Here is a 25,866-nt window from a genome sequence, read left to right as displayed (position 1 = left end):
AATAAAGGACACGGTGATGGAGACGGTTGCGCCACTGCTCACATTCTGAGAGCAGACACTTGTAGAGGAAATGCGAGTCAACAAAGGAGCTCCAGCGAAAGCCACATTAAACTGGACTACTGGGCAATTTGAAATTAGGGTGAGAAATGAGATTTTCCAGTTAATCACCCCTAATGCCTCTGTTGGCTGAAAACAAAGAGTTACATGAGGTGCACGAATGGGATGTGCGCTAAACACTGGCCGATACCATGCGGCCGCACCAAAAGCGCTCTTCTTCCGACACACTGTTTCGCATTCGCTTCGACAGATTGTCCGTTTCCATGGGGCTCGACGAGCACAGCAAGGGGTAAATATTCCAGATGCTGCCCACAACGTATAGCCAGAAATGCGTGAGGGAGCTGCTGTGGGGGGGGGGGGGGGGCTTGGCCTACGTGAGTTGTGCTCCCTGCCAACAGAAAACACCTTTGCCATCAGAAGCCCTGAAACACAGCTTGATAAAAGATTTACAGGAAGCGGGTGAAAAAAAAAAATTCCACACAAAAGGTCACACAACCAACTATGGAATAGAGGCGAAACTATGGCAACAGATTCTGCACGTAGACTTCGCCACCCACCAAAACACAACTGTAATAAAACTGCTTATTATAAACATACCGAGCTGAGGTGGAAGACACAACAATTTACCCATTTAAATAGCCTTGCTGAGCCTGGCTCTCCACGCATTGATATGCTTAGATATTTATCAACTTATTTATTTTTTGGTGGGTTTTTTATCCTTTTTTAATTTAGGAAATTCTCCATAGAAATTTTGCCACCAGCAGGTGCAGCCAGCAATTTGTGCATGACACAATTATTAATAGATCGCCTCTCCTGGGAGTTATGATCCATATTGCTCCCGGCCTGTCAGACACAGCGGCGGCGCAGTGTTGCCATTTCCACGGTGGCCAGAGAGCGGAGGAAGATGAAATGAGCAAATCGTGCAGAAACAGGCAAGCGAGCGGTCAGCGGGCGCAACGGGCTCCAGTGAGCGGCACGTGTCGGAAAAACGGCGCCGGTCAGTCCGCGTACCACGCGTTCACGTACGTCTACCGCAGAGCACTTCGTCCACGAGGAGTAGAGACCGAGCCCCTCGTTTAAAAGGAAAAAAATCTGAGCCGCTACGCAGTGTGTGAGTGCGAAGGAAGGCTGGTGGTACCCGTGTTGTGAAACGGGGCCCGTGACTCAGACACAGAGGCAGCTAATATCCTGTGATGGGGACTGTGTGGGCAGCAGGATGAGACCCAGCTCAACACTGTTGACTGAATTCCCAGACAGCGAAGCAGGCAGAGGCGTCAGACGAAGTGCGGGCGGGGCACTCCCCTTCACCCCAGAGTCCACTGTCCACGGGCTGCCATTCGTTTACCTACGCGCGCGGACGTGAGACCCATCCCAGGCCTGCAGACATTTCCAGATTACATCCGTCTCGGTGACGGACGTCAAGACGGTGGCACCGGGAGCACGAGTAATCTTCTGCGACAGTCATTACCCTGATGTGTGCCTTGTGGAATGTTACCGTCCCCCGCAAGAGTTTTAATTAAACATTTCAATGTATAATCACATTTTGTTAAGCACCGTATTGCCACTGCTGACATTCAATAATTCTCACAAGAAATGGGGAAGATATCACTCAGCGGACGCCAAAGGATCCTTCACGCGGAGGATGCCGCCTTAAGCTTTCATACAGAGTTCACGCCGAGTGCTTGTCAGCTCACGAGAGATGTGAATAATGCTAATATCCTCTGTCCCTGTAACAAAGCAGTTACAAACTCAGATGGACAGCGAAATCGTCTCTCCTGGATGACAAAGCATTTGGTCCAGTAAAAAGCCGCATGAATCCCGGTTTCCTCAACAAAAAAGTCACGTTTCTCTCCCTTTGCATCACGATCCCGCATACGCAACACTGGCCAAGTTCCCATTCCGGACGCTTCTAGATCCTGCCCGAGTCAAGCGGCGCGTGACCCCGCGGGTGCCCATCGCACCACCACCTCTCGGCAACGTGGCCATATGGAAGAGAGAGTCTGCATCCCGACAGCTTGGAGCGCCGGGAGCTGAACCTTCACACCACCCTAACGTATGCAGAACACAACACCGATGGGTAAGAACGAAAAAGCGGCTCTTTATTAGTGTTAATAAGAGCCCTCTCAGTCTAATATATTCATTGTGGAAAAGCTGGAACAAGGCACACCATGACCTGACAGACTTCCGCCTCCCTCCACGTTCAGGCCTGTACCATCGTATGAGCAAACGTCCAGTTTCTCTCGCCACGTCTGCGAAAGAGGGTGGTCGGTCACAAGGCTACCCGCTTGTTATTAAAGCAAAAGCTGCTTCACTTTCCCTGCAGTCCAGTACAGCGCTAATAGGACTTCTGGACACATTTTTGAACATTTCTTTACTCTCCTTTTGTCGTGTCAAAAAACTCACGTTAATGACCACGGATTCTATACCGAATGCTACTTCTTTTGCTGTTCGGTGACATTTCATTTTCATTCTGCTCTAAAAGGAGTTTTTATTGTGATTGTTAATATTTATTTGTCAAACACCCTTAACAGAGGTGACCAAGAGAAGTCTTCCTGTCTAGGATTAATGGAATACGAGCGCAATGCCGTTGCAGAATATGAATTATACGAGGATTATGACAGAGAGTAAATATAAATGCGACTGGGACTATTAAGAATATATAGGCTGTTCGCAGCTTGCAAAGATAATCAAATGTAATCACCTCATATGGATAACACGCCGATAGTTTATTATGCGTACCCTCAGTAGAGTGCCCGTACTTCCCATATAACACAAAAAGGACAGGACGGGGAATCAGACCTACAGCGTTGGGCCAAGGAGTCCACTGTTGTAATTAAGAGAAGAGGAAAGTCACATAGATACCGGAACAGCATTCATCAGAGACGGCACTAACTCTAAGAGTCATTAGTCACCTCATGCAAATTGGCCACACAGCCACGCGCACCATTCACACAAATTACACGAGACCCAGCGAGAGGTCGCTGTTGGAGGATATAGGCAGCCCTGCACATCTCACGTCCCCGGAGGCCTGTCGTTCCGTACTAGAAATGCCGGATTAAGGAATAAGCCTTGAAGTGGAGCCCATTCTGCAATCCCATTCATCCTGCAATTGCGGAGCAGCCTTAAGAGGAGAAATTGTCAGCAGCCAGTGTTGACAACGGGCTCTGCAGGACTCCGCAGAGCATGAAGACAAAGAGAGCACAGCGATTCTCTCTGTGTGGAATGTAATGAGAACATTTCACAGCCATACAGGTGTTTTCTCCCAGAACCCTCCTAATCAGAGGTTTTCCACCATTTGAAACAGTCCACTACACACCTGAGCATCCCGGACAGGGTGACCATTGAGGGCAAGGGGGACAATGGAAGGGAAGCAAGAAAAACAATTGTGTTCAATCCTGTTGTGTTATAGACACCAAAATGGGTTTTGCAGAGACACACCCTATAGGCTCCTGTAATGAAATTCCCTCTAATGAAAGCAGTCCTCCTGCGCCAAGGCTCGGTTCCTTCACCGCCACGTGTGGAGGTTTCGCCTCACTTACTGTACCGTTCATCTCTTTGGCAATAGACAGATCGCGGAGACCCTGTTACTCTTAAATAAAGGTGCAGTTCCTGCAAGTAGGTCCATCTGATTAGTCCATTCCAGTTAGATATTTTTCAATAACTAGGCTGAAAAATAAAAACGATAAAAACAAGAGTTATTTCATATTACCTTGAGTGATCATTATATAATAGCTTCAACGCACTAAATCCGTCTGTGCAATGCCTGTGAATTTCATTTAAATTATTTTTTTTTTTTACAAAAGACATTTATTGCAATCAAAACGATTTTACAAGGGTAAGGGCAAAATTAGTATTCTGTTTAAAAAGGAGATGGTAGCTGGCACCTTCGCGTTTCCGGAAAGCCGATCCTCAGTGTGTCCCTGAAAACCTAAAAGGCTGCGAAGCACAAAAGACAGGCCCAGTGGAATTAGGCTCCCGCCGAGTACGACGCCTACGTTGCAGCCTGGCATTAAAACCGAGAACCTACCGTACAGGTGTAAGCTGTACCAGAACACGCACAGGAGCAGAGCTTCAGAATCTAGAGCAGTGCGAGAAGTAAGGCGGGAGTGACAACCTCCATCCGTTGTGTGACGCCGCCCTCATAGCCGTGACTCAAGGCTTGAGCTCATAGACTCGTTTCGTTGCAGGTACGACCAGAGTCGCTGACAGTTTCCCTCGCTGCCGCCGATCTCCCAAATCCACATCTCGTCTCAGAGCACTCAAGTCTCTTGTTAACCTTGGGGAGGAGCGGTGAACCCATCACATGGCACCAAGGAGCGCTGACCACCTTATCAATATTCATAGGGTGCAGCGACAGCCGGGAGAGGCGGCACTTGCAAGGTGGCGGTTCCTGCTCCAGTACGCTGCTGCTCTTTGGGTGCTGTCATGAAGAGGCGAAAGGCTGCCCAGAAAATGTATGCACCCAACTGACAGTCATGTGAGGCGCCACTCAAGCACAGCTTGCAAAGCTCACCAGGTAATGTTGGAACTCACATTGGGAAAGGTGCTTGCTACATATGGACCTCGTTCTGACAAGACATGGCCCTTCTCCCAAGCGGGCAATTCTCTGGTGAGGGAAAATTGTAATTCCTTTAAACTTTTCTGCTGGTCTGTGATACAGAGGGGAGGAAAAACAGAACAGCAAAGGTACACTGTATCGACCGCTCAACAATCACATGCGCGCGTTTTATATCGTTCTTGGAGATGATTTGGAGAAAAGGGTCTGCTAAATGAATAAATGTGTGTGTGTGTGTGATGTGAATGAACACAGAACAGCATTCTAACTTTGACAAGGTTACATTCACTGTTACGTTTACTCATTCGGTCGATTCCCTTCTCCAAAGCAACATACAACTCAGAGGAAACAAGATTGTATTTCACAGCATGCAAAGAGTTAGAGATGCAGACACACGATTCTCGAAGGACAGTGAGTTTACCACGCTTTTGCCTGCACACACTACACGAGTAGCTGCTTATACTGTACATTCTGACTGAAGTTTCATACAGAGCACAACGGTTTTCACGGCAGATGACGTGACGTAAGATTATAGAGCAATTAGAGGATCAGGAGTGAAGTGGCTGCTTAAGAGAATCATACTGAGATCCTTGTTGAATGTCAAAAGGGCTTCAGCAGCTCTGAGGGCAATGACATTTTTACAATCTCCATTGTATGTTTCTGTTTAGACTCCTCTCAACTGTTTCGATTCCTCGTGTGTAGAAGCATAGTAGCTTCATTAATAATTGTGTTATCATGAGGAAATGCTTGCTGTTGAGTTGTTACATTTTCATTCATACAAATGCACATTTTTACATGTCCTTATCTGATACGTTCGTTTCGCAGTTTAGCGCACACATGTTGACAGGGAACTGTGTGCTAAAATTACGCAGATGTCTGCTTTGATTAATGTGTTTCTCCGTATTTTAAACTGACATCCACCACATTTTATCACTTTTCAATGACGTGCTGGACATAACTAGCATCACATCCCGGAGCTGCACCTGAGATCAGGCTCTGAGGTACTTCAATCTCTAAGGAGGGATTCATCATCCAAGCCTCTCTGATTAGAGCTGATTTATGCACCCTGACTTGATAAAGACAGGCAGTAAAACACCTGATCTCATAACCATAATGAAATACTGTGGTAGTATCCTTTCAACCAAGACAGGCAGTTTAATAATGTCTGCGCCCACCACAAGGAGGAGGTCATCTACCTCCACTTGTCCATTCACTCATTATCCCTCCCGCACATGGGACTCTTCTGCTCCTTTGGCAGAAAGCACAGTCCATCAGAGCACTGCGGCTTGGTAAAAGTTTAATAGAACATACTGTAAATTAAAGGGGTAACTGTGGCAACGGAGCCTGATGGAATGCGCACGGTTCTGAGCGCGGGTATGGAGAACCTCCGAACGGCTGGAACGGTAGCAAGCGACGCGCTTGATCCATCTACCGGGCCACGAAGACACGGTGCCCCAATGAGCCCTCTGCCGGTCCCCCACCGCACTCTGTTTACAGCAAACCGGTGTGCATCTTTCCACTTTGTTGGAGCTCCACAGCCTCGGCTCTGCCTCCCCGCTGCATCCCCCCGAGCTCTGTGTGGAGATTCGAGCGCCGCTTAATTATGCTCCTTGTTAGATGCTGCTGCGATCCGTTTGGCGCGCACACGTTCATTCAGGCAAAAAGCAGAGTCAATGGATGGATGGAACTGACTTTAAAATGAGGGCTCTCCACGGAACACAAAGCTACTCTAATACAAGCGCCGAGATGTCTGCCCTACATTTCAGTGTTTACGTACAGATTCACCTCTGGGGATAATTCTGAAACGTTGTGTTTTCATCAAACATGGTGGCTCGAGTTCAAAATTTAAGCGTCGCAGTCGTATGCTCTCCCTCTCGTAATTTGCGATCTGAATTTTCCCATACACGCTCACGTGCGACTCGCTGATACAATCTCGCAGCCGGCACACCTGGACCGTTCTCATTTCCTGCTATTGATTTATATTGCCATCCATATTTAAGAGCTTTCCATTGAGCGGTGGACGCAAGTGTGCACACCTGTAATTAATCTGGGGTGAAATAACACAACAGGATTTCAGAGTCATTTCACCGAAGCCCAGGAAACTCAGCTATGGGGTCATTTTGAAAAGCAAAACCCGGTTGTTTCCTTTTGTACAGTTGGAGAAAAAAGTCAGCCTGAATAGCGCATAAAGCCTTGTCAATTAATACTCTCCAGACAGTTGCTTCGGTAGGTTTATTAAAAGTAAAGATTCCGAAAGAAGGGGTGCTGACAAAAATAGCCGTATGATACATGTCTTATTGAGCCTCCTGTTATGCAAGAAATTTGAAGAGTTTGTACAGAATTGCATTACCATAAATAAAATTGAACTCATGTACCATTCCCAGGGGGTCATAAACAGCAACAAACAGCAGCTGCTTTCTGCTGAGCTGATCTCATTGTTCTGATCAAGCTGCCTGAAAAAAGTTCTGAAAAATAGCACCTTAAATATCTTTAATATTTTTTTTTTTAGAAAATAATAAGAAGGGCAAAATGATCTGGAGGTTTTTAGAAATATACATTTTTCCTCTTTTTTGCTTAAATAGAATGCGTTTGCGGCGTGGCGGTGATTCAGGTGTGAATCACCTCTCGGGATTTGTGCGCTAGACAAGATCACTACATGTTTTTTAATAGCATCACAAGCCTGGCATTTTCTTCAGTCCCAGAAGTGTGGAACAGTTTCAGGGGTGAAACAGGGCCTATCTTGGACCTAATGAACTGAGTGAGATTTGTTGATTAATGCCTTCATAGTGTCACACTGATCATCATAAGTCTATTGACTATCTATTGGCCTTCAATCATCTTAAGGCTTTAATGCATATGAAAGATGAACATCTTGTGTATATTCCAGTATCCAACAGAAGGTCTGTGATTTGAGAGCCACTGCCTTCTGCCCGCTTACCCCATGATCAGCACAAACATCAGAGAGAGATCCTAGCCAGTGCTGCTTCACGGTACAGCAGAGCCAGCGGGGTGTGAAGAGGGCCAGGGGAAAGCTGCAGTCCCATCACTAGCCTTTTCTCACAGTCTACAGCAGATGGAATAAAATCATATCATCTGGAGCAATGTCTGAGATTTCATTCTTAATGAAAACGTGCTTCCCGACTACAGAAATCGCATGGCATTAAACCGTAACGTTTCAAAAGCGCACATTTTGTCAGATACGTGTGTGTGGAATGTGTGTAGGAATGGTTGTAACAACCGCTTCTTCCCGACAGCCTTACAGTCTACATTTGGACTCTCAGACATCAGCCCAGGAGAATCAGTGCGCTCCACAAATAAAACCATAGCAGCTAGGGCATTTTCAAATATGATGTCTGCTAGAGAAAGAGGGAGAGCAGTGACAAAAAACTGTCTGTAATCATTTCATTCAACATATGCAGTCCGGTGCCCTGCTAATATGACAGTGCTGCAAGGATCTTAAAATAATGTACCAATATTACTAGTTACAGGCAGGAAACTGAGCAGATTTATTCAAAAGCGTTTGTCCATCGAAAACATCCATCAGCTATTATTTTCTCAATACCTTGACTTTGAGCCTAACTGCTAATATCTTGAATTATTGAAAGAGGTAGAAATTGCGCTTCCTTTCAAATTGAATCTCAAAGTGACAAGATTTATAAGCCGCTTAGAAACAGCTGCAAGACAGAGACGGGAGCAGCGCAATCCCGTGAGTGTGTGTGTGTGTGTGTGTGTGTGTGTGTGTGAGAGTGAGTGTATGCATGTATGTAACCGGTGCCTCACATTGAACGAGCTTCATTAATCTTGAGCGACGTTCCTTAAGAAAAAACAATGAGGAAAACCCAGAAAACCGCTGTGTGGGTCGAAAAGCTCCTGCTAACCTGCCACAGGACGTCTTCTTAGCGACGACACGCGCTGTTCGCGATTCTCGAAACTCAATGCGAGAAAGGAGAGCCGAGCACTTTTATGCGGTCCAAGTTGAACGCAAGCCGAAAATGAAAGCGAACGGAAGCGGAGAAGTAGGTCGCAGGTTGTGCCGCCATCAGACGGAGGGGAACCGTCGGGAAGGAGACAGGAAAGGCAGGAGGGCAATTTAAAGTGAGCGCCGCTGCAGCGGGTCTCACGGGGCCCGCGGCGCACCTTCCCCGGACCGTGGCGGGTCTGGAGGCCCGGTGATGGCGCGAGTCCTGAGCTCATCCTCCCGCACACAGTCCCCACCTATACCCTACCCCCCCGCACCCACTTCCCGCTTCCGTGTGCATTCAGTGCTTCCAGAGAGCGCAGCGAGCTCTAAGGCCTCCTTGACAGGCACTGACCTTGTCTTAACAAAGCACTTCTCCGCTCTGCCGCTCCTCTCGACTCGGCCGCATCCCCCATCCCCCGCCCCCTGCCCCCTCTTCGCCACGCGCCCTTCCCACCTGCCGCCTTCTGACGGGGGCTCGGAGGGCGGCCGCTCGGCAGCCGGAGCCCCGGAAAGCGCCGGCGGCGTGCGCGTCTAGCCGTGTACGGACAATAAATCAATGGCTCCCCCAACCCTAACCCTTGCAACACATGAATTATGCACCGTTGTGCCACATGCTGTCAGTGGTACAATTGATCAAAATTAACAAAATGTGGTGTGAGTGCCCATGCTGGGTGCAGTCTGAAGTGGCCATGTACAGAAATTTCAGTTGACTAAATGCCCTGTTGTTCTGTTTTGAAATGCATACATATTTATATTACAGTTATTTGCTTTGAATTTATTTGCCGCTATTTTCCAACGTACAGCAGTAATTTTGAGCACTGGGATTTTAACCTGCAGTACACACAAGGTTTCGTGGCCAGGATGCCCAATGGACACAAACTGGTGCTGGTCTCCCTGCCCGGGGTCGCTCCCCGTGTTGCCGACAGGCAATTAGAGGGCTGTGGATGGAATCGGTTGAACGGCACGCTCTTCTCAATGTGTTTTGTGGCCCGACGAAGGCTGCCATCTGCAAAACGAGAAGAAGGAGGTGGCTCTGAACATGGACCTCGGAGGAGGTGTGCGTTTGTGTTCACCGTGCCTCCCGGAATGGCGTGGGGATCACGCTACAAGGCGCAGCCACAGGAATCAGCTGAATCGTCACTAAGCTGTGGGACAAAGGGACGAAATCCTTTTTAATAAATGAAATATGATTACTGAATTGTCAAGAAGGAAGCTGCTTTCCAGCAAAGTTGTTTGTTGCTCTAACTTGTATCACTTAACTAAGGGTATCTCTTTGCAGCAAACTCTTCTCTGAAACGTTCGAAGGCTCTTTTCTTTCAGTGCCTTGTCTGCTTGAGCAATTCAATGGGCTTCTTTCAGGGACGGCGCAGCGTATTCCAGTTCATAATGGATACATCCCTGTTGCAGCGATTCTCTCACAAAGACTCATTATACTTTCTAGCTAAAGAAATACTTATTAATTTGGCTCTCGGAAATATACTGAAAGGAATAATACTGTCTTTGAAAAAGAAACCGAATGTCTTCTTCAGATTCATGTGACAGATAATTCCACATGCGAGACAAAGAAAGGACTCATTTAAATATTAAAGGTACATTGTGGACCGATCGCTTACCAGTCCCGATACAAACCGAGGGATTTTAAACAGCGATCTCTACAGAAAGGAACAAACAGCATTTCTCAACAGACACTGGTTAACAAAGGTCGATTCCTTTGAACAAATATTTCACATGTGACATGTGACAAACGTTGACAGAATAATACATTTTTACTGCTCAGCAGGATGGTGCCTCCAGGTACACAGTGGTAAACTGATAGCCTCAACTGCATCTCTAAGAAAACTTGACTACCTGCAGGATACGGCCCAACAAAAAGAGTGAGAAAGAACTTTTACAAAGCCGTCAGGTGGCTGTCTTTTCGTGTTATACCGTGCAGACACCCTTTTTTGTTCAGTGCGATTCCATTAAGGCATGACATGTCACACTAGAGAGGGCAATGAAAATAGACAAAGGTGTCAGACGATGGACATTTTACACTTGAATGGCCATCACATGGCATATTACCAATAAGGCCCGGAGAGTTCCAGAGAGCTCACTACAGGCCACACGGACAAGGTTAGTTTTACATCGCAGGATTGACTCCTCGTGCTTGTGAACCTGAATTTTGACGGGAAGCTCTGCACCGCAGCTCCTAATCTGGTGTGAAGAGCTACAGCTTGTTATAAGAACAGCAATGAATATGGAACTAAAAATATTTCTACCGTGCTTTTCCATCTCGCACTGAGGAAACTACCACCATGAACTCTTATCGAAGTGTCAAGATTCTTATTACGCTGATCAAGATAAATATCACGATGGTGCAGCAGGTGGCGTGGTGCCCAGGTCCCTCGTTTTGCAATAAGGCTTCGACTTTGAATTGCGCTTCTGTTGCAGAACCCTCGATCGTGGTATTTGCCCTGAACTGAGAGCAAAGAACAGCAGACTCTCTAAATTAGCTGGTAGTGTAGGGGTTAGAACTACTGCCTTTGGATCCAAAAGTTGCAGGTTTGATTTCTCTCCTACCGGTTATAATACCCTTGAGCAAGGTACTTGCCCTCAATCGCTCCAGTAAAATTACCCAGCTGTATAAATGGATAAATCATTGTAATAACTGTAACCTTAATGTTGTAAGTCGCTTTGGATAAAAGCGTCAGCCAAATGAATAAATGTAAATTACTAAATCATTGTCTAGGTGGTTATTGTAGCTGTGTAATTCATTTTCGGCAAAGGAAGAACCATTAACTAACAAAAGCATTCACGTGTTTGTGTGTATTTTTAGGCTTACTTTGTAAATGTCTTCATTATATAGCTGCATTTCCAAACAAGGTATGTTTTTCAGAGAAATGCATTCCGCCAATTTAACGCTTTATTGTGCAATATTACAACACGGATCGCGGTTTCGTCGCCGCATTAGCCGTAGCACCACCGGCGGGGATCTTCTGCCGACCGTACCGACAGCTGGATATTCTTGTCTTGAACACGACGGCCCCATCTGCCCTTTTTCTGACCAAGTTCTCCACATGCAATCAGCCCCAGAGAGGCAGCCAAGACATAATATCAGCTGTGCCATCTTCTGTTTCTGCAGGAAAATTCCCCATACACTACTCCAAGTGACAGGGAGGATTGTTTTGCCATAATGAGCTTCTTCAGATGATGTTGGAGCTATTTTTAGGAGTCAAATGCAAGTCTCAGCATTGCACTGTATTTCAAATTTAACTAGATACTAATGCACTGGGAATCACCACTACATCACCTCCCTAGATTCAAGCTGTTCCAAAGATTTGTTCCCCGTGCTGACGAAAAAGTAACGGCAAATTTAATTTGCCTTTTTATGATGGATCTTAACCAGGTGCCCTGTAAATAACATTTACGGTGTGCCAAGTTTAATACCTGAGCTGTATGTGAAGAAGTCTCCTTTCATTGATGCTCCCATAAAAAATTAAGTCTGCGCTAATGCTCAAACTCCGGGGTCTTTTAATTGTTTCTCTAAGCTTGCGGCAGCCCAGAGGAGACACAGAGGACAGCGGCAATCTGGGACACCTTATTTGACAATGTGCTTTGAGTCTGCGACTCACTATTCATCATTGGGCTGCACAGCTCTAAAAGGGTCACCCAGAAGGTGCCGACTCATGCAATTTGGAGACCCGATAAGTCCCGCCTGAGCGTATTTGCAGATGGTATCGCCGTGAACGCGAACACGCTCCTTGTTTATATTTGCACACCTGAGGCGAGGAAACAGTATTCCTTAAAGGGAAGGACAGTAGGACACAGAGCGCTGCCAGATCCAAAGAGGGATAATGAAGGACAAGAGCAAACCATTTTTGAAAAAGTAATCTAATTAAAAGCATCCCCACCAGGGACAGCTGAGGGTTTTATTAGACCGTGGAGCTGCTCATTAAGCATTAATGACGTTTCCGAAACACAATTAGCGTACAGAGAGGGACGCTGCTTTTAGTTATCTCCCGCTTCCTCTCAATATAGCTTCGGAAAGTATTACTCCTCCCCTGGAGCCTCGTCCAGGCTTTGTGACAGCGTCCACATGTCCTTTCACTGCTCTACAATGGATGGGTAAATATCAGGGTCTCACAGCGCACTCATGGAGCCTTACAACCTGGGGACGACTCGAGCTGCTTTTCAACTTACAGCGCAAGTTGCAGCTTGAGACACGAGCCATTTCAACAGCAACAATTGTGATGCTCCTAATTACTAGTTTTGTCAAACCTAAAAGGCCTTGCAAGGGTACAGTGTATGTTGTAAACGCTGCTTGAAGTCAAGGCCTCCATTTTTTCAGAAGCAATTCAACATGTACGCTGCGATTCGTACGTGTATGTCGTCACACTAGTTCGGAACCCGCGTTAATATTTACAGCAGGATGCAATGATCCTACTGCCGCTGCCAGGTTCTGTTAGAACCCGCTCAATCCAAAGCCTGAAACCGTCGCTGTCTATTTTCAGCAATATAAAAAGTACAGCATATAACAAACATGAGAGAAGCAGAGCTGTTTAAAGAGGAGATTTGTCCAGAAATCAAAAAAGACCACAGGGGGCTGCAGAGCTTGAAGGATGGATGGTCAAGAGTTGTTTCCACCCCTGCGGTGCTGGAGCTAAGAAGACGATTTTAGAAAGAAATGTTTTCTCACTAGCGGTGTAGTGGTGCAGTGGGTTTGACTGGGTCCTGCTCTCCAGTGGGTCTGGGGTTCGAGTCCTGCTCAAGGTGTCTTGCGACAGACTGGCATCCTGTCCTGGGTCTGTCCCCTCCTCTCCAGCCTTATGCCCTGTGCTGCTGGGTTAGGCTCCAGCTCCCCATAACCCCACATGGGAGAGGCAGTTTCAGATGATGTGTGTGTGCTTTCTCATCATTGGTGTTGTTTTGCTTCTACAGTTCGAATTTGCATTTGTAAATACAAATACATGTAAACACACATAGTATTTTCTATGAGATGTACGCCACTTTAGAGAAAATCCTCCGCTAAATGAATACACGCACAAATGTGAGTGCGTAGAAAGTGCCCGCACTGTTTCGTAGCTTTATTTTTCACTCTTCGATAAGAATAAACTTCTCTCGGAGATGAGAGCACAATCTCCCTAGAAGTGATTTAATACGCATATTGTTTTGCTTTTAGTGAAAGCAAGGGAAAGTCACAATGCGATTTTGAATACGTAAGAGAGATTTTTGGCAATTGTCTGTGATGCCGTTTCCCTCATCGCAGCACTGACATTGAAAGAGGCATTTACCGGAAGGATGGCACTTGCCGAAATAAAGCGCTGAAGTCTTTTTACATACTTCACTTGAAAGAACGTGAATTTGGGGTATTCTGCTGCTACAGCACAGTGTTCGTCAGCAGACAGTACGAGAAGCAGAGGCCGGGAAGCAGAAAATGACAGTTTAATAGCAGTACTCACAAGAGTGAAAATTGAAATATGGTATTAAGTGTGAATCACAGAGGGTACACTGTGACTGTAGTGCATTGTGAGCAATGTGAGCAGGTCCTCAAACAAAGAAAACGTTGGAGTGCCTCATCCGTTTTGTGCTCATCTATTCCTCCGGCGGGAGCTACAAGCGCCCGCTGTGAGGCGTGTCAAAATTACGTCGTTGGACGAAATCTTCAGGGACCTTGAAAAAAGCGGGAATTTGTGCGAACTCGGTTTGTGAAAGCAATCAAAAACGCAACGTTGTGCACGGGAGCGTCTGCGTACATGTCCGAAGGAGTTTATTCGCACACTTCCATAGCGAGGATCCAAACGCTGAGCTCTTCGCTCGTCTTCCGTTCCTCTTCGCCCCGATTACGCCGAACGCTTTGAACGCGCGCAGGGAACTTCTTCCGTTCAGATCACGGCAAGAAGGTTTACACTGAATACCAGGATACTTTTCAAAATAATTCATTTAAAAAGTGCAGAGGTACGTAAACAACAGCGATGCAGTGCAAAAAGCAATGTTATATTCACGACCGTTGTGTCGAAGTTGGCGGGAAAGACTCTTCGAAAGGATCTTAACTCTCTCTCGATAACGCAGCGCAGGTGCCGCTTCCTACGGGAGCTTCTTTCGCGCTGCAGCTCTTCGCAGAGCTCATGGGGGCAAATGAATCATTTATGGGATCATCTGGTGAAAATAACACACAACTGCACAAAGTGACACTTTGTAGGCATGTGAGCGTGGGGGAAACATTTCTGGAGGAAAGAGGGGGGGGCGAGGGAAACGTATAAAGTGTGACATACAGTGAATCCCGTCACGCCGAATTAGCGGCGCGTCAGCAAACAAGCCACGGGAAAAGAAACCGACTTGAACGTTTGTCACGTTTCTTCTAACCTGAGCAGCTAAGCTAATAATTAAAACAATGTGCTCTTCTAGCAATACGCTTCAGCAACAGACTTTTAAACACACTTTACACTTAAGAGAACTTCCTGCTGAAGCACTTTCGATTTTGTCCCAGTATCCTTGACTATTTAATTGCTAAGCCAACCCTTCTATCCACACAGCTTCCTACTACCGGCTGAATGCTTATTCGGGTACAACAGGGTAAGGATAGACTGCGCGGCGTACGACGTCAAGGAACCCGCGGAGACTCGAAACTACGGTACTACTTTCTGGTCACTGCTTCGTCTCCTGGCGCAATGGGTTGGGCCACAGTCCTGCTCTCCGGTGGGTCTGGGGTTCAAGTCCCGCTTAGGGTGCCTTGCGACGGACTGGCGTCCCGTCCTGGGTGTGTCCCCTCCCCCTTCGGCCTTACGCCCTGTGTTGCCAGGTAGGCTCCGGTTCCCCGCGACCCCGTATGGGACAAGCGGTTCTGTGTGTGTGCTTCGTCTCCTGGAGGACCAAGCAGGAGAAAGAGACCCACATCTGTGTCCCATCCATTACAGTGTCAGTGGAGAAGAGAGCAGTGTCAGCACTTCCCCGTGGTGTGACACCTAACAAAACCATAATGAGCCACAGTGGAGATGAGGGATGGTTCCCAGCGCTGCGCTCGCCGATGCGCAACCCAGGCCGACAGAGCCACGGGGAACCCCTTGCTGTGCTCCATACTTCGCATGCACTCTTTGTCCACACACTGATGAAAATTAGAAATAGCCAAAGTGACTTCATATGACGTTGTGAGATGAAGCTCCCCCGCCCGCTTCCCGTCAGCCGCCTGCTTCTTTGTTCGCCCTCTGCTCGCCTCGGCTCTTCCGGGAAGCTCCTGTGTAAGCGCGCTGCCGCATGACCGCAGGCGACGCAGCTGCCAGCTCCTCAAAGAGCGCTCCTCTCTCCATCCTCCCAAGAACAAATATTGTCCATGCAAGTTCTAATAGGAGCAGCTGCTCAGCAGTGATTTCCGTCAGGCAGCGTCACAACGGCCTCCTCCACCCTGAGCGGCGCCGGCGCCGGGGCCGTTGCCTGAAAGCCCATGTACGATGCAGACAGGCTTCCTCATTCGCTCCTCACTCGAGTGGGGTGAAGTAGGTGTCACGCTTAGACAGAAGACCAATGCAAAAAAGAACCCGAAAGCATAAACTTAAGGGCAGGATTTTCGCAAGTGTGGTAAGAACCTGAGCATGAAGCCATACGTTGACAAGTTCAAACCCCAAAAGCATCTTAATACCTCTAGAAGCACTATAAAAATATGCTGTAAATAGGTGTGAATTTAACTGTAAAATTTGAATATTAAAAACGGCATTTAAATTCATGGCTTCTTCAATAAATTGATGGCCTAGCATCATCGAAAAATGGCCACTTAGCTGGAAAATACGTGTGAGACTTTGAAAAAAATGCTCATAACTGTGTCGTAATAAGAAATGTAATTAAGTGCACCTTTAACTGCATTTAACCAAATATATGGACTTACAGGACACAATTCAAGTGTTAGACTCACCACTGAGTTAGAATGAATCGCTGGTTAAAAACTAATGCATTTCCCCTTTCTTTCGTGATTTTATAATGCATTTGGATATTTTGGAGCACAAAAGAACTGAATGCTGTTTTGCAAGAAATGCGAATGCACATCAGTATCAGTCACAGGAGAAGCTATTTTTTTTCTTTGCTGTCATATTACCATTCCCTCAACTATGTGGCACTTTGCAGCCCTGAATTAAACTACACATAGCTGAACCCTGCATTTGCATAATGGGAACAAGTTACATCTTTTCTGATTAATAGGGGATTATTTTAGTAATGGCTTATTTATGGGCACTGCTGTTTGTGTGGTTACACTATTTAGTTTGTGTACTTTTGTGCTGGGGGGGGTCTTACAGTATGCTTTACTGTTGGTTTTAGATGTTCTGAGGTTAACAGGAGAGAATAAACCAGTAATGGGTTAAGTGCCAAACGACTGTATCAGCTAAGAGAGACATCTAACAACTGCCTTTGAGTGTTTGAACAGATGTCGTCTGGACCCTTTGGCATCTTCATTTTTCCCTTTTTGCCAAAGGTTTTGTTACAGATGCAGAAAACTATAGCTAAATCATCTAAAAGTATTTTTGTAACTTTAACTGAGCAGCAAAATACATTTTATTATTGTTGCTAAGCTGTTATTATAATGTAAACCACCATACTTCATAGTGCTTATTTGCTGTAAACAATGGCAGCTAAATATATTCCTTGTGTTTACATGTCCAACTGTAATTCTAGGGTTATACGATTGGCAACTCTGCTACCACGCTTTTAACTATACAAATATTGTCAATTTTTCATACAGTAAAGGCATAAAACCATACCTGTTGAAGAAAGACCTTTAAAAATATGTGAAGTGTAAAATGTAAGCTGTGTAAGGAAGTCTGGGTAACCCTGATCCATGGTTACCAGTAAGAAGTGCTCCACCACAGTAGCTGACAAGATTATGAGCAGGACCTCAAATTTATATCGACATTGATTCAGGTAGCAGGTGTTTTTCTCCAAAGTGACATCAACCCAGAATATGAAAAACAGAAAAAAACTTTCTGAGAGGACCACATCACATACTGTCAGCATTTCTTCCAGTGGGATCATAAACATCAGGCATTGCAGAAATGCTAGCGAACCATTTCTATATGATCGCCATCTTTCATTATGGCTATAGGAATCACTTCACAGACATTAACGAAAACTCTTTCAGCTGTTTCAGTGGATGTACGCTTGGCGTTAACTGGCAAAACATCATCGACAGAGAGGAGAAAGAAAGAATGTGGGGTCTCGAATGGTATAGAGTGGAGTATGGAACTCAATTGGTCTCAAAGGCAATTGAATGTGGAGGCGAAGCAGGGATAACCATAGCAATTAAGGCTTTTATAGCAGAGTCATGCGCTTCCATCTCTATGCATTTAAGGAAATGCAGACAATTAAACGCACTGCTTTTCCTACCATATGGAGAGTTCATATAATGTGGATTCACTTCTGGCTGGAGATGCTAATACCCTGAAGACAGATTCGGGAGAGCCATGAAGGAGCTTTAGAAATATGCTTCCACATGACCATTCAAATCCGTCATATCTCTCTCTCTCTCTCTTTGCTACCCTCCGTCTTTCAGCTAACGCCCACTTTTTCCGGCACATTGGCAGAGGTCAAGCATTCCAGTGTCTAATGGCATATCAGATGAAATTTGTCTCCTCTGGCAAAACGTCAATGTCCTTTAAGAGGAAAGCACAGGCTAAGGTACAGATTCTACACTTTGTGGGGAGGAATTAACATATTTCTGCAGAAAGAACCGCAGTTTAAACAGTTGTGTAAAGTGTGTGTTGCCTGCAACAATAGTGTAAATCCTTCTGTTTAGACCGATGATATAATGCCACCTCAAGGACTGCATTCAAACGCTCTAATGAAATACCAAGAATGAACGACTGAAATATACTGTATATTTTTTCCACAGCACTTTTTTCGGTCATGATCATTCAGGCTTTGCGTCAGCTATTTTAAGTGAAACGAATAAGAATGCGGAACCTTAATTATACAAAGGAGCATGTGGCACTGGCCATGTAGTTACAAGTTAACAATAAAAACAAACGTTTTAAGTGTGGCCTGTCTGCACTGTATAATCAGGAAATTTGTACCTATCTCATTTTTTTAACAGCTTCACATTTAAGCTTCTGTTCCTTCAACAATGATGCGAATGTGAACGACAGACGATAGACGAAACACTTGCAATGTGCATTCATCACAAAGAACTGATCTCATATTTAAATATGCTTCATGCCTCAACTTCAGTAATAAATAAATCACAAGGAAATGACAGCAGTTTTCCAAGCTAAAATAAGCACAAAAGACATGAGCAACAACAACAGTAAAGCAAAAGGAATGACACAACCTTTTAATGAAGCCATTAGTGGTTAAAGCTGCTGTCTACACATGCCCTCTTTAACGCTCTCTTTTGCCTGTTATTTGATTCATGATCATCAATCAGCAGGACTACACAGAATTTATTTTTAGTACAGCAAACAGTCTTTGTTCTGATTTTCTCCTACCCATCAACTGCATGAGCTATAATGTTTACTTTGCGTTTCATACAGCATAACTGTAAAATGTATATAGCACAATACCAAGTTTACACAGCTTCCATAATTCATGTTCCTTTCATGTAAATCTCCTGTTCTTTTCTTTTGGAGGCAATTGATTGGTAGAGGGTGCAAAAGCGTGGTACATGTCAGTGAGCTAAGGGTTAATTAACATACAAGATATCATATTTTTCTGCTTTGTACCAGCATACTTGAGATGTTTCTGCCTCGCTGAAGTTGATTCATACCCTCGGAGGCATTTAACTAATCAGTCTTGCATTTGACAAATTGCAACGACACTCAGTATCTGTTTTCTTCCAATGTCCTCTCTTTTAGTAAATACACACACACACGGGGAACCGGAGCTTACCCGGCAACAGAGGGCGTAAGCCCGGAGGAGGAGGGGACACACCCAGGACGGGACACCAGTCCGTCGCAAGGCACCCCAAGCAGGACTCAAACCCCAGACCCACCGGAGAGCAGGACAGTGGTCCAACCCACTGCACCACCGCACCCCTCTTTTAGTAAACAGCATTTTTGAAATAATTTGTTTGGTTCAGAACCCATCTATATAAGCTCATGTAGGATGAATTTGCATCAATGGAGATCTGATCATTCCTGTTGCTCTATTATTCAGCTGTGCGAGAATCACAAGAACAGCTCAGAGTTTAATGTTTTCAAGAGGAAGCAGAAGAGGCTCATCCCTCCTTGTAGTTCACCGGCGTTCCTTGTGCTAACTAGTCTGAAAAAAGCTGAAATGTACATATCTCAGCTTTTGAAGTTCAAAACTGGAAACAAAATGCAGATTCTTTGGGAAAAGAAATATGATATGCAATTCATAATTCGGGGGAGAGAACTCCAAAGCCGACACTCGTCTTTCATTTCATTTTTTCAAAAATAAGATGCACAGATGCATCACCCTCGATGCATCAGCTGTCCAGCGTGCACTGAAAAATAACATTTGACTGTACATGTAGTTTTCTAAAGAGATGCCTCAAAGAAAGAACAAAACCCATAGAGGTGCCTGCCGTTGATTTCCAATGAATACAGATTCGGAGCACAGTGCACCGCGCTGTAAAATTATAAAATGGCACCAATATTAATCAGAGCAAAGTGACACACATTCATGAAACCACACACGGATGAAGGCTGCACAAAGTAATGGAGCAGCAAATCTTAGTGGCGCCCTGCTCTCTTGTAGATTTCATTGCAGCCAGAGCAGCTCACACAACAGAAACATAGTTCACACGGGAGATCGTGCATGCTAATGCAAAATATCCTCATTATTTGCGATTTAAAAAGTTTATCAGAATGTAAAAAATATATGGCATTGTTTACAATGTTTACATTCAATTTACATTTATTTACTTTGCAAGCACTGTTGTCTAGAAGCAGCTATCATCCTAATTGCATACTCATACAATGAATCCATCAAATAAAGCAACACAAGTAATGAAAATTAACAGCACGAAGCAGCAGGTTGTGTTCTGCCTGGAGAATTACACTGCAATGAAAAGACACAAGTTGAAGTCTCCGCTCCTGCTGTACCACCCTTGAGCGCAGTGCAGGGATGGAATCAAGTGCCATCAAGTCAAACCCGACTCATAGCAACAACATGCGTGGATTTCTAGGTAAAGGAGGAGATTGGAAGTGTTATACCATGGTCTTCTTTCATACATATCTGCGGGCTGCACAGATTTGGCGAACACACCAATTGCACACACCCTTAGCTGTATTTAAACCCAAATCCACCAAGCATATGAATGGCTAAATAATTTAATTTAGCTTAATATACATATATGACATAGCTGCCTTGAAGAAACGCGTCATTTAAATAATGGTTAATGACAACAACAAAAGTGAAGTGAACTTACTAAGAGCCTGCTCGATCTTGCACTTCAACAATTAGGGCAGTCAATGTCAAAAATGCTGCAAAATGTGTTAATTTCTCACGATCCACACTAATCCTAATGAGAAACAGTTCAAAGTTGCGAACCTCTCGAAAAGCTCATGTCTCCAGGCGGCCGACGCTCATCCCAGGGTGTGCATAACATGGTTCTTGCACTGTCATGGCCCGGGACTGGGGCTGTCAAGTCTCGTTACATTCTTGCCCTGGTGAACCCTTATTCCACCCTAGGTTATAAACGCATGGTGCTGACAAGACCTGAGACTCAGGGACTCACTCCCAGGGGCGCTTGGCAGGACACAGTGCTTCTTGTGCCGCTCTCGGGCAGTCTCCCCACATAGAGCAGCTCAGCACGCGCCCCATTCTATCGACTGAGCGGCAGAAGTGTGCTTAGCACACGAAAAAAACCGTCCAGAATAGCCACTTTCATTCCCATAGATAAAATCAAATTTTCATTGCCACCATGAGAACAGTTTACGGATGAGGTCTATCATTCAGAAGGAAAGAAACATATTTAAAGCACTACATAGTCTGAAATTCTCTATGGGATACAGGTAGCAGCAAGTGAAGAGCTGCATTCTGTGCCTCCTTTCACTTGAATTTTCCAGCATTTTTTGCGCTTTGGCACTTGCAGTTTATCTGTTTTGCTCCCATAATTCTGCGCTTGCCAGCAAGAGTCACAGTGGCCTGTTACAAGGAGATTATCGCTGACCTTTGCGTGGCTCTTTGCAAAAAAGGGATCTTAAAGGTAAGAGTATACAACTGAGAGTGCAGCGTGAAAAACTACAAGGTAACAGTAGAATGGTGTGTGTGTGTGTGTGTGTGTGTGTGTGTGTGTGTCTGTGTGTGTGTGTGTGTGTGTGTGTCTGTGTGAGATGAACAGAGAGAAAGAGAGAGAGAGAGAGTGAGAGAGACCGACAGGGATATAGAGCAATGACAGCTTTATTTTATTGAGATAAAAGAGGAGAGCAGAAAAAGAAAACTGATGAAGACTTCAAATGTATGATCAGAAAGAAGTCTTATGAGTTTATTTCACATCATTTGTGAGATCAAAATGAGGCTATATTTGCAAAAATGAGCTTACCTTAAGGTGCCACTTATTTGTGCCTAATTTTACATATTCACATTAATCACCACGTGTTTACATGTGCCAGAAAAAGTGTTGATTAGCTGTGTAATTATATTAGAAGGGAACATATTCTAAAACAAGATCTTTCTATTGTTTTCTACGTTGTGCACCAAACGGTGTTGTGCGGTAAGCTCAGTACGAACATTGTATGAAAGTATGAAAATGATATGCAGAAGGAACATAATGAATATGTGAATTCACAGTTTACATTTACATTTACTTATTTATCAGATACTTCTCCAAATCAACTTCCAATGAACACTATGTAGCGTTATGAGCCCACGCACCTTACTCACCGCGGTGACTTACGCTGCTAGAAACACTACTTACACTGGGTCACTCATCCATACATAGCGGAAAACACTCTCTCTGTCACTCACACACTCTGACAGTTGTTAAAATGGTGCTACCATTTAAGGCCGTATTGCACAAGACAGTTATTGTGTGGCTTGTTTTACTGATTTCCTCACTATTTTACATCTTTGTGAACCCTGTGTTCCAAGGTCCTTCTGTCTGCCGTTGGTGTTTGTGGGGTTAGGGTTAGGGTTAGGGTTGGGATTGTACCACTCTGCTCTGAAGATTCTGCATTTCAGCCCCACTCCTGTTACAGAACCCTCGACAGAGTAAAAACTGACAGCGTAAAAATACTCTGCTTTGTAAGCGTAGGGTACCTTGGACAAAGACCACAGCTAAATAAATGTGAACGATTACACATGCAGTACTATGTGCATACAATGTGCATATGTGCATATATCACAGCACATACTGTTTGAATGTGCTCTGATTCCTGATACACAAACACATGATAACAGTGGCATTTATTGTCCTGTACCTCGTCTTTACTCTGAGGCTCCGGGGACTCGAACCAGCAGTGTAACAAGTACATATGATACTGTACAGTACTGTACTGTACTCCCTGTGACCATCTGCTCCCCGACGTTCCTTCCAATAATTGGGTCTTTGGAGAATTCTTCTCCAACTTTTGACCGCAAACCCGCAAAACGGAATCCCAGTTCGCTGCTATTAATTACTATTCATATTAAAAAGAAAATGCAGCCCGCGCGAGAGGCCGGTAAATAAGCTGAACGCGGCAGCGCGCGCCGCCTTTCACTTTGAGTCACCGCGCGACAGAAATAGCTCCTCGTCGCCGCCCCCCCCTCCCCACCCTACTCCACCCCCGCACACTACCCCACCCCCGCACACCCCACACTCGGCTCGCGAGCCCGCCTGCCACCTGTGATGTAGAGCCCGCACTGTGAGCCATCCATCACGCGCTCGTCGCGCGCCCCTCAACCCCGTGCCTCCGCGCGGCTCCGGCGGAAACCTGTCACGAATTTCTTCTCCATTTTCTCTTCAAATTGTACAAAAGCTCAAGATAAGACACGAGCGATGCATCCGAGGACGAACGCGGTTGTCCGTTATGTTGTTTTTTTTTTTTTCTTTTTTACTTATTTCGTTGTTCTTTAGTGTCGGTACCGGTTCCATGTTTCACTTTTCTGTGGCTGTCGGTTGTGCCTCGCGCGCCTCTATTCTCATTCATCCGCAGTACAGACGGGCTTCAAACACTGCACATTTCTGTATTAATTCCTTCATTAAAAGCCAATTTTCTCTCTTCGTAGCACTTTCGTGTATAAGAGCTTCCCGAGCAACAGTAAAACGACAGAGAAGTTTAAAGCAGAAGTCATTTTTAAAACGGTACAATTTGCGCGTGGAAGCAGAGACACGAAGCTCGTGGACACTGACGCTTGTAGCTCTACTGAGATGATATGATATGATATGATATGATATGATATGATATGATATGATATATGAATGCTAATATATACGCTTGGTCCACTATGGAGCTCAGCTTTTGACATAGTTTCCGAACATGGTAAATCAGTGCGGTCGCGAGCGGGATCCCAACCGGTGGCCACAAGACGACTTAAGTGTGGGCAAGATCAAGATGTTAAGAAGGCAGCGAGAGGAAGCTTGTAGGAGAGCAATCCACAGATTCCGCGTGACTACACACCATCACCCAAGAAGAAGAATAAGAAGAAGAAAGAAGAAGAATAAGAAGTGCTGTGACCGATAAGGAAAAACACTCGGAGGTGCCTACGGGAGAGCAGAGTGGAGGAGAGCACAGCCCAACAATGTTCTCTGCTCCACAGCTCGGTACCTCACAGGTGTGCCAACCGCGTCCCTGCGTGTCACAGAGGGAGCAGAGGCTCCGTTGAGCTCCAGCACCAGCGCGGACGGACAGCTCCACCGCCGCAACACCACACTGACTGGAATCGCGCCCGAAGCCCGTCTGTTAATGACTTACCTCCGAGGGAGCAGACGTACGTGTACGCGAGCAACAAGAGCTGCAGTCGCCTCCGTTCCAACCCCGCGGCGTCCGCCCGCAGCATCGTGACAAAGCGCGCGTTTACCTTCAAAACGCACCAGCGCGATTTTATACCTCTACGCTGGTCCACATTTTCAGTCACTGCAAAAGACCAGCTGTTCGCGCATGACGTAATTCGGACGGCCGTTCCCACATCGCTCCGCCTTTCCTCGCGGCGATTGGCCCGTTTCTATGTTTAGAACCGCCTCATTGGGCGAGGGAGGTGTCCGTCATGAAGTGATGCAGAGGTGGATGCCTCGCTTTAATTGAGTCAGGAACTGCGCTTACAGGCTCTGACCGGACGAAATAAAGCGCTGTGACATATAACTAAAAGAGTGAATTAAACACAAAAACTGGCATCAGAATGTTCGGAAAATACAAATGAAACCCATGGCTGTTTGCGTACAAAAACAGTTCAGTCACTAAAATGCCATCAGGAATGATGCGTGTTTAAGTCAGACACTATACACAGTATAGTCTATACTATACAGACTACAGTTCGTCTGCGCACGTGCTGCTTTGTGCTAAACATAATTAACTGAATATATCTTTAGCTTTATCTTTGGTAACATCAGTGACATCACTGTGCGAAATACAAAACTTTATTGTGTGATACTGTCCTATACTGTCTTAACAGTGGTAACATACATAGTGACACTTTTTGGTCAGACTAACATGCAGAGATTGACTTCAGCATCTAGCAGAGCTCGAGGTCCTGCTGAGGACCGCGAATTTATTCGGGAATTTCTTCACTTGGTTCCTCTACTGTGCGAGGTCCTGCTGTACTGCACTACTGCTCCAAGAAGAAGTCACTTCTGTTCCTGTTTTCACAGCTCTGCCCTCAGCGACACTTTTTCATAAAATAAATCCTTCCAAACTTCAGACTGTGTCATGGAGAACAGTCATTTGAAATGCATTTCTTCTTGTCACACGTAGTAACCGGGCTAAAAAAGCATAGTGACAAGTGATCTTAGTCGGTGAAATAAGTCGTAGGCGTTTGTCAAGATGTGCGTAATAATTCATAATGTTCCTCACGTGCACGAGGTGAGTCATAAGGAAACAGTGTCTAAGTCCACGCGCTTTCATGGCCGATCCTTCTCGGCTATGATTCTCGGCTATGATTTGAACCTCGTTGCAGTTGGTGCAGGTGTGTTGTGCGGGGCTCTTGGGGCAGAGGAAGGAAGGAAGGAAGGAAGGAAGGAGGAAGACGCCCCCTAGCGGAAAGCTCCGCTGCCGACGCTCACATTCGACACATTTCGCGCCGCTGAAGGTGTCAGAAACGCAAGAAGGAACTGCGCGCTTTCATGTCTTTCGTTTTCTCTCCGTTCTCTCTTCTTCTCATTTCCACAAGCATGTTCAGCGTGCCAAAACGACCCAAGAGACTTCCTAGGAGATCATCCTCCACACATTTACTGTACATA

The 25,866-nt window shown here is 45.6% G+C and overlaps 1 protein-coding gene across 1 annotated transcript in view; it reads right to left on the bottom strand.

Annotated features, from left to right (window-relative positions):
- tmem8b (transmembrane protein 8B) overlaps window positions 1–24,562 on the bottom strand; it is a 94,743-nt gene extending 70,181 nt beyond the window's left edge. Inside the window, exon 1 of the mRNA XM_018759065.2 lies at window positions 24,386–24,562. Within this exon, the coding sequence (XP_018614581.2) occupies window positions 24,386–24,470 (85 nt within the window). The 5' untranslated portion in view covers window positions 24,471–24,562. The remainder of the gene's footprint in view (window positions 1–24,385) is intronic.
- Between the last annotated feature and the right edge of the window lie 1,304 nt (window positions 24,563–25,866).

Source organism: Scleropages formosus, chromosome 17 (genome assembly GCF_900964775.1).
Source record: "Scleropages formosus chromosome 17, fSclFor1.1, whole genome shotgun sequence".
In the NCBI taxonomy this organism is placed as follows: Eukaryota; Metazoa; Chordata; class Actinopteri; order Osteoglossiformes; family Osteoglossidae; genus Scleropages; species Scleropages formosus.
Note: the sequence above shows the minus strand (reverse complement) of the source record. Positions and strands in the feature narration are given on the sequence as shown.